The sequence below is a fragment of the Spermophilus citellus genome, assembly GCF_964194105.1.
Source record: "Spermophilus citellus genome assembly, chromosome: 3".
NCBI lineage: Eukaryota > Metazoa > Chordata > Mammalia > Rodentia > Sciuridae > Spermophilus > Spermophilus citellus.
In genome coordinates, this window is record NC_138184.1 from 130,882,524 (window position 1) to 130,895,663 (window position 13,140).

Sequence of the window (13,140 nt, forward strand, 5' to 3'; positions counted from 1 at the left end):
ATAATAATTGTTGTGAAAGTCAAACATAATTATGTATTTCAAAGCTTTATGTACTGATTATAATTAATATATAACTTTCTAGTTAGAATGATTATTTTATTCTTTGGAAAAATAAATGGGATATGCAGCTAGTACTCAGGTAAAACTTGTTGAATTAATGGAAATACAGTGCGTAGATTTTATGATATTTATTTTAGTAGTTTATCATCCTTCCTTTCTGCTTACACCTCCAAGTTAGTCCAGTTGGGGATAGTTATTGAGGTTCCCTACAGGAGAATTCCACATAAGTGAAGGTTTCCTATACTATTTACTGCAAAATTAAGAACTAAAGCCCAATTTTCAAATTTTGAGGTATGTGTGCTGGGAATCAAACCCAGGACCTCATATATGCTAAGTACATGCTCTGCCACTGAGTTGTTCCTCAGCCCTAGTTTGTAAAACAGAATCACACTTTGTAAATGGGTACTGATAAAACTTTATAACTCTGATTTTTATAGAGAATAAATAAATATGAATCATAACTTTCTTAAAAAGACTGAAATTTTGAGAGTTATATTTTTAAATCTGTGGAAAACAGAAATGCTTCCCACTCAGATGCAGGTGGTTGATCCCTTGGAACTCAGCTCTGAGCTGAACATAAAGGAGGAGCAGTTATGTAACTGTGAGCAGTTATCCTTAAATAGAGAAGTCCAGAATTCTGCATCTGCATCATGGTATTCAGTGAAATGCCTCTTTAAACAATTCATTGATCATAAATCTTTTCTGATAGTCAGCAATCTAAAATAGACATTTGTTTTCTTTTCTACTCTTTAGTAAAATAAAGGGTAAGTTAATACTTAATTTATCCTCTTTAAAACTAATATTTTAGATAAGTGTTTCTCAAAGTGTGTCTCAAGGAACTCTTATCTCTAGAAACTTCTCCAAATTCTGCTGTAAACAGTATCTAGGATGGGACTTTTGGAACATATATTCCTAATTAATAGTTCCTTCAGGACCATAATCCCTGAATTTTATGCCCTTGGCACTTCCTTAATGGACCATTATCTGAAAGGGCCCATGATTTGGTCAGCATAGTGCTAGGGATGGTCTGGGCCATCTAACACTTTCTTCCTAAGGTCTTATTGATGAAATAAAGACTAACAATTATGTCACATTTTTATAAATGTCACTCTTTTCTTAAAGGACTCTACTATTCTTGTAGTTAGTTAGAAAAGATGACTACAGAAATAGTTTTTTAAACATTACTTTTAATGATTGAATGAAAAGAATTCAGAATCAGAATATAAAATTAATCTATCATCAAGTAACTCAGAAAAGAATAGGTGACCAATGGGAAGGTCTTGAGGTTGTAACACTTAGGTTTTAGACTCCAGTGTTAAATCGTTTTAGACCTGAAGAGGAGAGAGTAGTGAGTTATGAAAAAATTCAACAATATTAATACTTTATGTCTCTAGGAAATTGTGAAATGAATACATGAACTATTTAGGAAGGCCCCCCTCCCCACCCAGGGCCTTTAAAGGTAGAATTTACCTTTTCTTTTTAATTCTGTTCTTTGTAATCTGCAAAGTCTTTGCTGAGCTGCTGAGATGCTATAGGAAGAAGTGAATTTAGACACTAGCTTTGATGATGTAACACTACTTTATAGGCATGATGTCTGGTTGTAGTTTTGGGGGGAAAGTGCTTGCTTTTCTCTCCCCCCCCCCAAACCTCTCTCTCTCTCAAGTAAAAAAATAACTATTTCTAGGCAGAAAAATGGTCGGTCCTGAAGATGTCACATCATAATCCCTGGAACCTGTGAATACATTACTTTACATGCTAAAAGGAATTTTGCAGATGCTATGAAGCTAGAGATCTTGAGATGAGATTAGCCTGGATTATCTAGGTGGCTCGAAGGTGATCACAGGGTCCTCATAAGGGGGGAGCAGGAGGGTCAGGCTTAGTCAGAAGGGAGGATCAGAATGAGGCAAAGCTCTGAGCCAAGGGATGTGAGCATCCTCTCAAAGATGTGGATGAGGTAAGGGGCCTAGAGCCTCCGGGAGATACGAACCTGCCAACCCATTTTTTGACCTCTGATACCTATAAGATGATGGACAACATGTTGCAAGTCTCTAACTCTGTGGTCATTTGTTGCAACAGCACAGGAAAATGAATGTACTGAGGAAGATATCTAGTCACAGATTCAGCACTGAGTACCCGCTGTGAGCTCAGTGCCATTACCCAGCTCATCTGGGCCTTCCTTTCTAGGAGGGGAGAGAAAGAATATAATTTTAGAGAATGCTGTGTGCCAGCCACCATGAGAAAAGAATCCTCCAAAGTTGATAACATCGATGTGGCAGGGAGATGCAGTTGGAGCTTGTTTTGTTGAGGGCCTTGGTTCAAGAAGACCTCTGTATGTAGGTGATTGTGAGCTGAAGCCCAAATGACAAAAAGGAAGTTGCTATGGAAGCAAAGGGTTCCAAGCAGGGATCATAGCAAATGCCAAATGCTACTGTGCTGAGAGGCAAGAGTTTGTTAGAGTGCAGGACTCCCCTCTTCTGTGGCCCTTCTCACTTGGATATAGAGCTTAAGAGGTAATGTCTTGAGTTTTCTTACCCCTCAATCACCAGAAACGTTCAGATGCTTTTTTCTCCCCCCACACATTTTTCTCACTCAAGAGGGTAGAGGGTGCATGTGGGAGGCATCATTTATAGAAAGGGCATTCTGCCTGTTGTTCTTGACATCCCATGTGGTGTGCCCAATCACGGTCCATCTTCTGCTTCTTTCCTTAGAAAACAGTCTGAGAACTCCTTAGGCAGCTTCTGAGAACAGAGGAGTTTTGACTCCCCAGCCAAAGGCTTTCCTCTTCTACTGTTATTTCTAAACAGGCTTGTAATCTGAAGCTGAGCAGCTTCCCTATCTGCAGCACCTCCCAGGAGCCAAGTGGCAGCTCTTTTGGGCTAAGAGAAGGCATCCTGGTGCCTCTCTGCCCAGTTCTTTGTATGCAGAGAAGTGCTTGTTTTACTTGCTGCATCATTATGAATAAGTTGGGAAGGCTGAAAATCATAGATCCATGTGTGCCCTCATGGTGCCTGCAGTCTATTAGTTGAAGAGGATTTTAGAGCATGTTTATTTCCATCACCTGGTTTTACCAGAGGAAAGGAGACATTCCCAAAGTATGCTGAAAGTGCTGCAGCTCCTGTCCAGTCACCCTGAGGACAAGGAATATTGACAACCTAGGGAACAACTGTGGGAATGTTGAGCCTCAGTTGGCTTCTCTCCTGCATCTTTTTAAAAAGGTGCCTACTCTGTCTGGCAATCAGTATTTATGAATTGCTTGTATATAAAAACCAAGGGAATTTTCTGCCTTGTGAAACTTTTTTTTTTTTTAATGGTCTTGATTCCTGATCAGGTACTAACTTCTTTAAGCCCCCAATTCTGTGCCTTGCCAAATTAGAAGTGTCAGTGACCTTCTGGGACTGCTTTCCGAGTCTGTCTGATAGTCTGGAACCCTGGAACTATGGAAAGGTGTGCCAAGGTTCACACAAAGTCTGCATGACATTGTAATTATACATGAAGTGGGGTCCTTTGGTTTTTGTTTCTTTAATGATCAGAATAAGGTAGTTACACACTTAGTAATACCCGTTCACCCAAAGGAAGGGGGGGTGTTAAATCATTGCATTTTTTGATGAATGGCTTGTACACTGAAAAATAAATTGGACAAACTGGCATAGAGCTCAGTGAACATGAAATCAGCTATTAGAAGAAAGCTTGTGAACAAATTCTGAGGCAGATATGCATCTTTTGATTAATGCCCTATCAATCATCCACACAGCTACCTTAGCTAAGTCTTGCTGTAATCATTCATGGTTGCTTTTGGAAACACTGGCAGAAACTGTAGCGCTGCAGAAACGGAATATTATTACTGATTCCTCCCTAACTTACTGTGAACAATGACTGTTTTCACCATGTTTCTGCTTTCCTTTATTAAAGAAATACAATGCAGAATGAAAAGAGAGTTCCTCAAAGCCTGGTGGAATTCTCCTAGGGTATTCTTAATGATATTCAGTCTTAAATGGGCAAGCTATTGTAATGGAAGGTTCTCTGTAGGAATAATAGTAATGTAATCCCATTGAAGCTGCCTTTTATGGATTGTAGTCAAATAGGCAAAAATGTAGAGTCACATTAATGAACAGAGTATATCTCTGGAATTATTACTTAAAGTTGTTGAAATGGTCTGAATTTTGTTATTGTAATTATTTTATTCTCAGCTAATATGCTTAACAGCAATAGCAATTAACCCACCAGATTGGAAATTTGCATGAGTTCTACCTTTGACATTACAAGAAACCCTGATTCTTTCTGAGTATTACACAGCAGGAGAGGAAGCTACATATATAATTTTTTTTCACTGATTATTTTTTTAAAAAGGAAATTTCCATGAATGCAATGATTAGTTTTTCATACATTTTTAAGCCATTGGCAAAGTCCTCAAAAGCCCTTCTTTCTTTTAAGAGGATTTGATTCCTAAACTGTGGCTGGCACAAAGAACAATTTGCCACTGCCTGCTAGTCGGGAAATCTTTAGGTAATAGCAGCGCTTCTTCAGAACTTACCATAGCCTGAGATACTGTGGCATAATAAAGTGGTGACAGGCATTAGCATGCATAATGGGCTGTAATAGACATTTAATGCTGTTTAGCTAGAGGAGGGAGCTGTGCTCTCCCATTGGAATATTCCTCCATCGAAGCCCATTGATCACCGATTTCAGTGGGGAGAGGTTAATCCATCAGCTTCTGTAACCAGACGGCGCTGATGGAAATTCTTTAGGTGGCATTCTGGATGAACCAAGCTTTCCATCTTTACAAACAAATGAGTGATATGACAAGCATGGTGTTCAAAACACATTTAACCAATTGATTTTCTTTCCTCTTGTAATAAGATCTGGAGACATATGAAAGCGCGTGGTGTGAGCTAAGATTAAAGGAATTGCTTCATGCACAGGAACATACGGAACGTGGAGCCCATAAAAGTACTATAAAGCATGTAGTCGCCCATTCTCTTTTTTATATAAAGTTTGTTATTGCAATAAATAGTTATTATTGAGCTGATGCCTTTTATTTCCGTTTTGCAGAATCTTATTTCAGGTCTGCGGGTATGTGCACATGCACATACGTGTCTCCTCTCAGTAGTCATCTTGCTCTTGGAAGTTTTCCAGATGTTTGGCATTTAAACGTTTAAACAGACCTCATATGATTTTGGTTGGTACCATTGTTGGTCTAAAGCTGCAGATAATGTGTATTTGTGATAGTCTCTGAGGTCAGCGTAAGTGATGGTCGTCTGTTTTTTTTATCTTTCCCCATACAGTCCCGCCTTGAGCTTCACCTACCCGTCTGCACCCGTCTCTCTCCATATGCATCAACAGATCTTAAGTCGACAGCAAAGCTTAGGCTCTGCCTTTGGACACAGCCCTCCACTCATTCACCCCGCCCCAACTTTTCCAACACAGAGGCCTATTCCAGGGATCCCTACAGTTCTTAACCCAGTCCAGGTCAGCTCGGGCCCTTCTGAGTCCTCACAGGTGAGAGAGACAGCTTCATGAGCTTATCCATGTTGGTCAACAGAAGAAAGGTCTTGCCACCATTTCAGCCATTATCACCATAAGATGTTGGCATTCTCACAGCTTTATCCCGGCGTCCTGTCTTCTTAACCCAGGAGTGTATTGTTCAGCTTAATGAACATGCTCTGTATATACCCCTCAGTAAACAAGAGCATCTTCCATGGAGTCATTTTTTTCGAGGGTCGTTTTTTTTATGAAGGCCATGCTCTGACCTGGCAACATCTATAAGCCACATCTAATATAAATTAGATTTCATGAATGTATTGCTCTCATTTAGCCACATCTACTCCTGCGAGAACCAGGCTGCTACTGAGCACCATGTTATACACTAGAATAAGAATACAATGGTGCCATTCCCTCCACTGTTATTGCCACTGTGATATTTGTTTGCAGAGGACTCTGGACTCTCTAATTAAGAACTTCACAAATGGTTCGTGATGGTCTTCTCAGTTTTTTTTTCTTTTGCAATAAGCTACTGGTACTTGTTAAAAACCTAGATTCCCAGCTCTATCAGAAGCTAGAAGAGTTTTGAAAAGCCATGGGGAGTTTATACTCATGAATCAAAAATGAAGAGCTGCTTCATGAACATATCCTCTGCCTTTGAGCACATTGTCTGAACTCTATCACCAGGGATTTGGGGCATTATCAGCGTCATTGCTCTATTACCAAATAAGCCTGCTTGTCTCCAGTTGCAGGTTTTAATTATGGTCCCTTTCATTGATCAAAAACTAATTTTTGTCTTTGGTCCTACAAATGTGACCAGCAGAACAAGCCCACAAGTGAGTCTGCAGTGAGCAGCACCGGCGACCCGATGCACAATAAACGGTCCAAGATTAAACCTGACGAAGACCTCCCCAGCCCAGGGGCGCGGGGGCAGCAGGTAGGACACCTGGACCATTCAGTTTCCACCTTCCTGCCTGGTGTCTTTTCACAGCACTTTCTCATCCACTGCATTGTTGGACTTGGCCATACTTACTGTGCTTCATCAAAGACCAGTTATAGAGTGAATGAATTCATTTCTCTGACTCAAAAACAAATATGAGCAACGCAGAAAGCTATGTGGGGTCTATGTTCTTGATAGCTGAGACAGCTTAGGAGTTTAGGCAGCTATAGTTCAGAAAGTCAGTGATTGGATTCATTTGTTGCTGACCACAGATATGACCAGGGTTCAGTTCTTATCCCTGACCCTGGGCCTGAATTACTGAGCTCCTGCCCCAAGCATAAGCTGGAGCAGAGCTCTTGATATTCCCTGCACTGATCATGTTCTTTTTTTTTTTTTTTTCTTCTGACTTTGCTACTTCCAGGAGGGATCAAGATATGAGCTACCTGAGACTAGTTAGATTCTGTACTACTTCTAGTACTTTAGTCTCTAGCCTCTTTTGAAGCATGTGTGGGTTATACCCCAAAGACCATCTCGTGTGTTCTTGTGCCTGACATGGGAAGGAGCTCGAATGTTAATTTCCCAAAGCGCGACTGGACAAGAGTCTGTATGTCCACAGAATCTGGATCTTGCTATCATCAGGCTGCTTCAGTCCAAATCTCAAACTGCTTTGCACCAAATTTCTTCTTCAGTGAGATCTTGGAGGATGGAATGAACCAGTGATCTGGATTTTGAAATCCATTCTCCCTCATATATTTTGCTAGATAATCACCTTGCTGAATATACCTGAATACCTGAATAGTTTTATCATCTGGGCCTGGACTCAAATTCACAGGCCTAATAATTTCCCAGAATTCTGGAGACTTTTTTTTTTTAACACCTTGCTGAGAAGGTGCCATAGAAGACTAGAAAGGGGACTATGTCCCAGAGCATGAGGTGCTATGGTTCTTGGGCCTTGGATCACCAGCATGTTCTTGGAAGCCAGAGACTTAGCCAATAAGATGTAATCCCTCAAAATGCCTCTCACAGCAGGGAAAAGAGACTTAGAAGTAAATCACCCTGAATTGCAAAATATAAGAATAGACAAATTAATATACTGAAAAGATTGAAAACAACCAAAGTAGAAGTACCAGTCTTTGGAGTAAAAAGGCTGTATGATCTAATTTAATGACTTCTCTTATGGGTTTTGTTTTGAGTTTTTTTAAAGATGACATTTTAGATTGTTTTGTTGTTATTATTGTTTGTGTGTGTGGTGCTGGGGATTGAACCCAGGGCCTTGTGCATGGGAGGCAAGCACTTTACTAACTAAGCTATATCCCCAGCCCTGGCTTTAACTTTTTATCTCACTGTGATTTGGGTAGTTGTCTTAAAGCACCAGTTAAAAAACTCTCCAAAGGTGTGTTTGGCAAATCTGAAAATATGCACACAACTGATTCCAGGTCTTTGACTTTGTGAGTTTACAAAACCCAGCTGATAGACCAGGACTCTGTTTTATTTTCCCTGAAAAATTACATCAGGAGGAAGACAAATCCAAATCAAATTTCTACTTTCCCTTCTTGTCTTTCTTCCCATTGTGTCTGATTTTTTCCTCCCTTGCTCTCTTCTCCCAACCCCCAACCTTTTCAGGAACAGCCAGAAGGAACAACGCTAGTCAAGGAGGAAGGGGACAAAGATGAGAGCAAACAGGAGCCTGAAGTCATCTATGAGACCAACTGCCACTGGGAAGGCTGCACAAGGGAGTTTGACACCCAGGATCAACTTGTGCACGTAAGTGAGCAGTGTTCAGGAACTGGGCCTTCCAACCATGTGACCTTTCCATGGAGGTCGGCTTCCCTGACCCTGCGCTGAGTCAAGTTTCTTAGCTAGCTGCGTTGCAAACTGGAGGGGGCTTTATGACTTTCTGAGAATAAAGAAAACTCTGAGCCATAGTGCTTGACCTGTTCAGTCAGCTAAAGCTTAGTGGAAAATTCAATAAAGTCTTCAATAGAGAGTGTAATGACTCTGATCCTGTAAGCCAGCAAACACTATTTTGAGTTAGCGACTTTGATGGTTATTGAGTAATAGTAAGCTGGACATGAATTATTATTAACCTTTTAACCAATTTTGATTCCCCTTCCAAGACCTGGTAGCAATAGAAAAAAATGGTAGGGGTGGGATTCTATTTTTTTTTCTTTGCCCCTCTTGCAAACCCTCACAGCCTAAGGAATATCCCTTTATTCTATGTAGCAATTCCTACTCTATTGAAGTTAGGTAGACATTTGCAGTAAGTTATTCCATAATTTTTGACCTGTGGGGTTAATAGTTCCATGGAAAAAGTCATATGTGTTTTTAAATGTTTTTAAAAACCACATGGCGGTCAGATAGAGAACCACATCTCCTACAGAACCAGGTTCAGATGTCTCTCCTGTGTATTACTTCAGATAATGTAGTGTGCACACACACACACACACACACACACACACACACACACATGCGTGCACGCACCCACTTACCCATTACCTAATTTTCCAGTACTTCTTGATACTTGACACTTTCTTAAAGGCCAGTAGAGTCTCTCTGGCAGGTAGAACTGAGGACAACTGACGCAAAAGGGCATTTAGAGCATCCAGAATAAAAAGATACAGGCTCACACAACTTTTTGCAGAAGTGCAAGGTTCTTAAAGCATTAAGGATGGCTTTACCAAGCAGGGCAGCTTCTTAAGCTGTAATATGGTGGAAAATCTGACAGAGCATGTGTTGTGATTGTCTCTCTGACACTTGTGCCCACACACACACACATGCACACACGTATACACACTAATACTATCCATTCTTTCACAGTAACTTTGTTTTTTTTTTAATTTGATACATATTTCTTGATAACTCTCTTTACTTAAACATTGAAATTATAAAGCCCCTCTGACATGTTTCATGGGTTGCATGAGCTCTTTTTAAACATTTGTCCATTATTTTTATTCCCTTGTTTTGATCCTCTCTGAAAATAATTACAAGAAAAAGCAAATGGCAATAAGAGCAACAAAGTAAAATAACCAATTCAGACCACTTATATTCCAGGCCTTGCTCTGTGCTCAAGGACCTAAGAAAGGACATTCTTCCATCCTAACCTTCTTTCTCACGTGATTGGTGGTGTGTGTAGCAACCCCTCTTTGTGTCAGCTTAGGACTGCACTTTTTCTCTAACCCCAATCTTCTTTTTGTTTGTATTTGTTTTTTATTTTATTTTCTTACATTTTTTATATTAGTGCATTATAGTTATACATAATAGTTGGGTTCATTTTGACAAATACATGCACAGAATTGTATTTACTCCATTTTAGTACCTGGTGTCCCTCTCTTTCCCTCCTTTTCTCCCTCCGTTCTCCTACCTCTCCTCTACTGGTATTCTTTCACTCATTTATTTATTTTTGATTGGTGCTTTATAGATACACATAGAGGTAGAATTCACTGTGTTATATCTATATAATGCATGAAATCTGAAAGTGTGTCTTCTGCAACTTAGCCCACCCTATGTAATATATCCCATTGCAGTTATGTAGTTGTTTAAATATACAGGTTGCCAGGTTATGAGAAATGTTATATACAGGGTGTTTTGAGGACTTAGCATGACATTAGCAGTTTGTCCCCCTCATTTCTTTTTAATCATGTCTCTTTGTAATCATATGGAAAGAATGATAGCTTTCTGAGCACAGATGAAAACTGAAAAGTCAACTGTTTTTAATTCAGGTGTATTTCCTCATTTTTTTCATGAACATGATTTGATTTCTTTTCTATTTAGTTTGATGCAAATATTATTTTTAAACAAAGCCTGACTTAATCACTCTTTGTTCTTTCAGACCACTTTAAGGAAACCACAAAGACATTATAATACTAAAGGAGAGAGGGAGTATTTTTTTTAATAAGGAGATTGTCTCATATGCCATTAATATAATGAATAAATGAAGAAAATCATTTGTGTCAAATTTGCTGTTACAGAAAAGCTGGGTGCAGTGCTGCTTGATTTTAAAAATATCCTTCTGAGCATCTGGGGGTGTAGCTCAATGGTAGAGTACATGTTTAGCATGTACAAGGCTCTGAATCAGATCCCCAGCACCAGGGGAAAAAAAAATCTTCCTAAGGGTCTGAGGGATGACCAAGTCTCAGCATGCTTTTTTGGAGTGTAAGTCATTGTAGTTTCCAAAGAGCACTGTGTTCCTGTGATTAATTATCAAATAAGTGTACATTTAAAATGAACTGGGCTTCTCATGATAGGTTGGGCTTAGGGTAACATTTTTAGAGTGTGATAGGAGCTTAACCCTTTAACTGCCCAGATGTGAAAGTATTTCAAAGACCTTGAATATTGCAAGTATTTGTATTTAAGCTAGTGACAAAAGGTTCCTATGGTGTTTGCCTAGAGATATCTGGATTGTTTTAAGGGATGGCTGCTTAAACTGCAAAGTGAATGATTATCATGTTTTCTATTTTATGGAAACTGTGTTTAAAAAATAGGAATGTAAATATAAACAGTGGATTTTCCTTTTTTTCCAAGTCAGTTGGAAGAAATTCATGTCGGGATTAGAAAAAAGTCCTATGTGTTATCTTTATGATATTAATTTTAGTCTGAGCTAAATTATATGAGTAGGTAAACTTAATTAAATGAATTACAAATTATAATTTAAATAAAGACACTAGCTCATATCACTTATAATCCACCTTTTTTTATAACTTTATTTTACTTATTTTTTTTTTTTTTATGTGGTACTGAGGATCGAACCCAGTGCCTCACACATGCTAGGTAAGTGCTCTACGACTGAGCTACAACCCCAGCCCATATTCCACCTTTTTACTCATGTCGGAAGTGTGAAAATTCCAAATTTGTGTATTTAAATTGATTTCACATTGTGTGGCGCTCAGGTACCTTCCTGCTCATAGGGTATCTAGTAGCATTAGCGGTGGCCTAGGATAGAATAGGTGCTCTCAATTTTGTTCATTGAAGGAACAGCTACTTCAAGTCCACCTAATTACTTTGGTGGCAGATGGAATAAATACCAGTTACAAAGCTCACATTTTTTTAGGGACCGGGGAAGCATTAACCCTTTCTTTTCCCATGGCTTTCCTTGGAGACAAAATGTTCTCTGAATTAGTTGATTTTCATGCTACATACAACCAAGAGGCAAGGTGTTAAACCATTCTGATGCTCTGCCTTATTTATAGCCATGACCCATTCTTTTTCCCCCTCTTACAGTTAATAGAAAGATTCATGATTCTTCATGGTTGTCTATCTAGTGTCTGACAGTCCCGACTGCCTGCTAAAGCAAGTCACTATCTATAATTGATATCCTTCCGTGGAATAGGGTGCTGGCTGCAATTGAAGGGCTTTGCTGAAAGCTCTTAAATCCTGACAAGTTCTCCCCTTGTTCTGGTTCAGTCGCTGAGCTGCACGGTTGGAATTCCAGAGTTATTTGAACTTGGTGCAAAAGGGAGACATGTGTTTCACATTAGCAAATCACAAAGTTGAAGAAGAGAATTAGGAACTTGGCTGACTTTGCCTGCCAGGTAGTCTCATTTCCAGTGTAATGCACTCCATGTACTCTTGAAAAGATTACCTCGTCCATTACTGTCCAAACAGATGGGCTAAATATTGCCTTCCCTTCTCTTCCCCTTTATTTCAAGCCCCTCTCTTTCTCCAGTGTGTGTTTATTCTAGGTTTGCTGATGGTGTCTTTATTACTGGGATGTTTAATTAATTTCTCTTCCCAGCAAGATAATTATAATTGGGCTTTGGTGCTCTTAAGCTAGTATTAAATTTGCCATAAATTTACTTTTAAGAGGCTAAGAAATTTTATATATATATAAATGTGTGTATTATACAAATATATGTGTATACATACACACACACACACACACACATATTTTTCTTGTTGTTAACCAGGTTTTTCTTGTACTTTGTCCCTTCCTTGATGTCAGTTAAAATAACAGCAAGAAATGCATAGGAGTAGATGGCAAAAACATTAATTTCAAGCACATTTGATTAAGGCCCAAGTTTAATATCGATTCATCAAGATTCCATATTTTCTCTTCCCTTGACTTCTGAGAGACACATATGTTAATATCTCAAAATAAGTTGAAAGTACACATTTTTCTTTAGTTTTAAGTTAACTAGACTCTTTGTGTCTTTGTAAGTTACATTACGAAAGACTTGAATCTGAAATTTGTTTCTGAAAATCTTACAGTGTCAGTTCGCAAAGCAATATTTGGTTCGGGCTTTGGTTTTCCTTGTGTTACTTGGTTTAGCTTGTGTTATTATCAAAGAAACTCAGCCTGGCTTCTCACATGGATGAGAGAGGCTATAGGCCTTGCTGAGATCCATTTCCCTCATGTTTTAATTTTGTCATAGGCCTAAGTTCTATTTTTTGATTCTTTGATGGTTAAAGTAGCATAAATTCATCTCAGGTTCTCTGAAACTTGCACATTTTGGTCGTGAATGACTCTGGGCCTCTATCAGTGTTTTGTAAGGTTTCTTAAATAGGGAAAAAGGAATAAATGCAAAGGATATGCATCTTAGAGTGGAGTCCCCACTGCTAGGTGCCTCATTATACTGGAAAACATCATTGCTGACATCTGAAAAAGTAAAAATAGCATCATCACCATACACACCTCTTACCCACCTGTTTGCTATCTCCCCACAACG

At 39.1% G+C, this 13,140-nt stretch overlaps 1 protein-coding gene across 2 annotated transcripts in view; it reads left to right on the forward strand.

Moving 5' to 3' along the window:
* Positions 1-13,140, forward strand: part of GLI3 (GLI family zinc finger 3) — a 279,826-nt gene that overhangs the window by 203,670 nt on the left and 63,016 nt on the right. Inside the window, exons 8-10 of one of the 2 annotated variants that reach the window (XM_081285013.1) lie at positions 5,343-5,556; positions 6,362-6,475; positions 8,102-8,242. In XM_081285013.1, the coding sequence (XP_081141139.1) occupies positions 5,343-5,556; positions 6,362-6,475; positions 8,102-8,242 (469 nt within the window). Of the gene's footprint in view, positions 1-5,342; positions 5,557-6,358; positions 6,476-8,101; positions 8,243-13,140 lie in introns of both variants that reach the window. The other variant, XM_081285012.1, reaches the window with a different exon arrangement.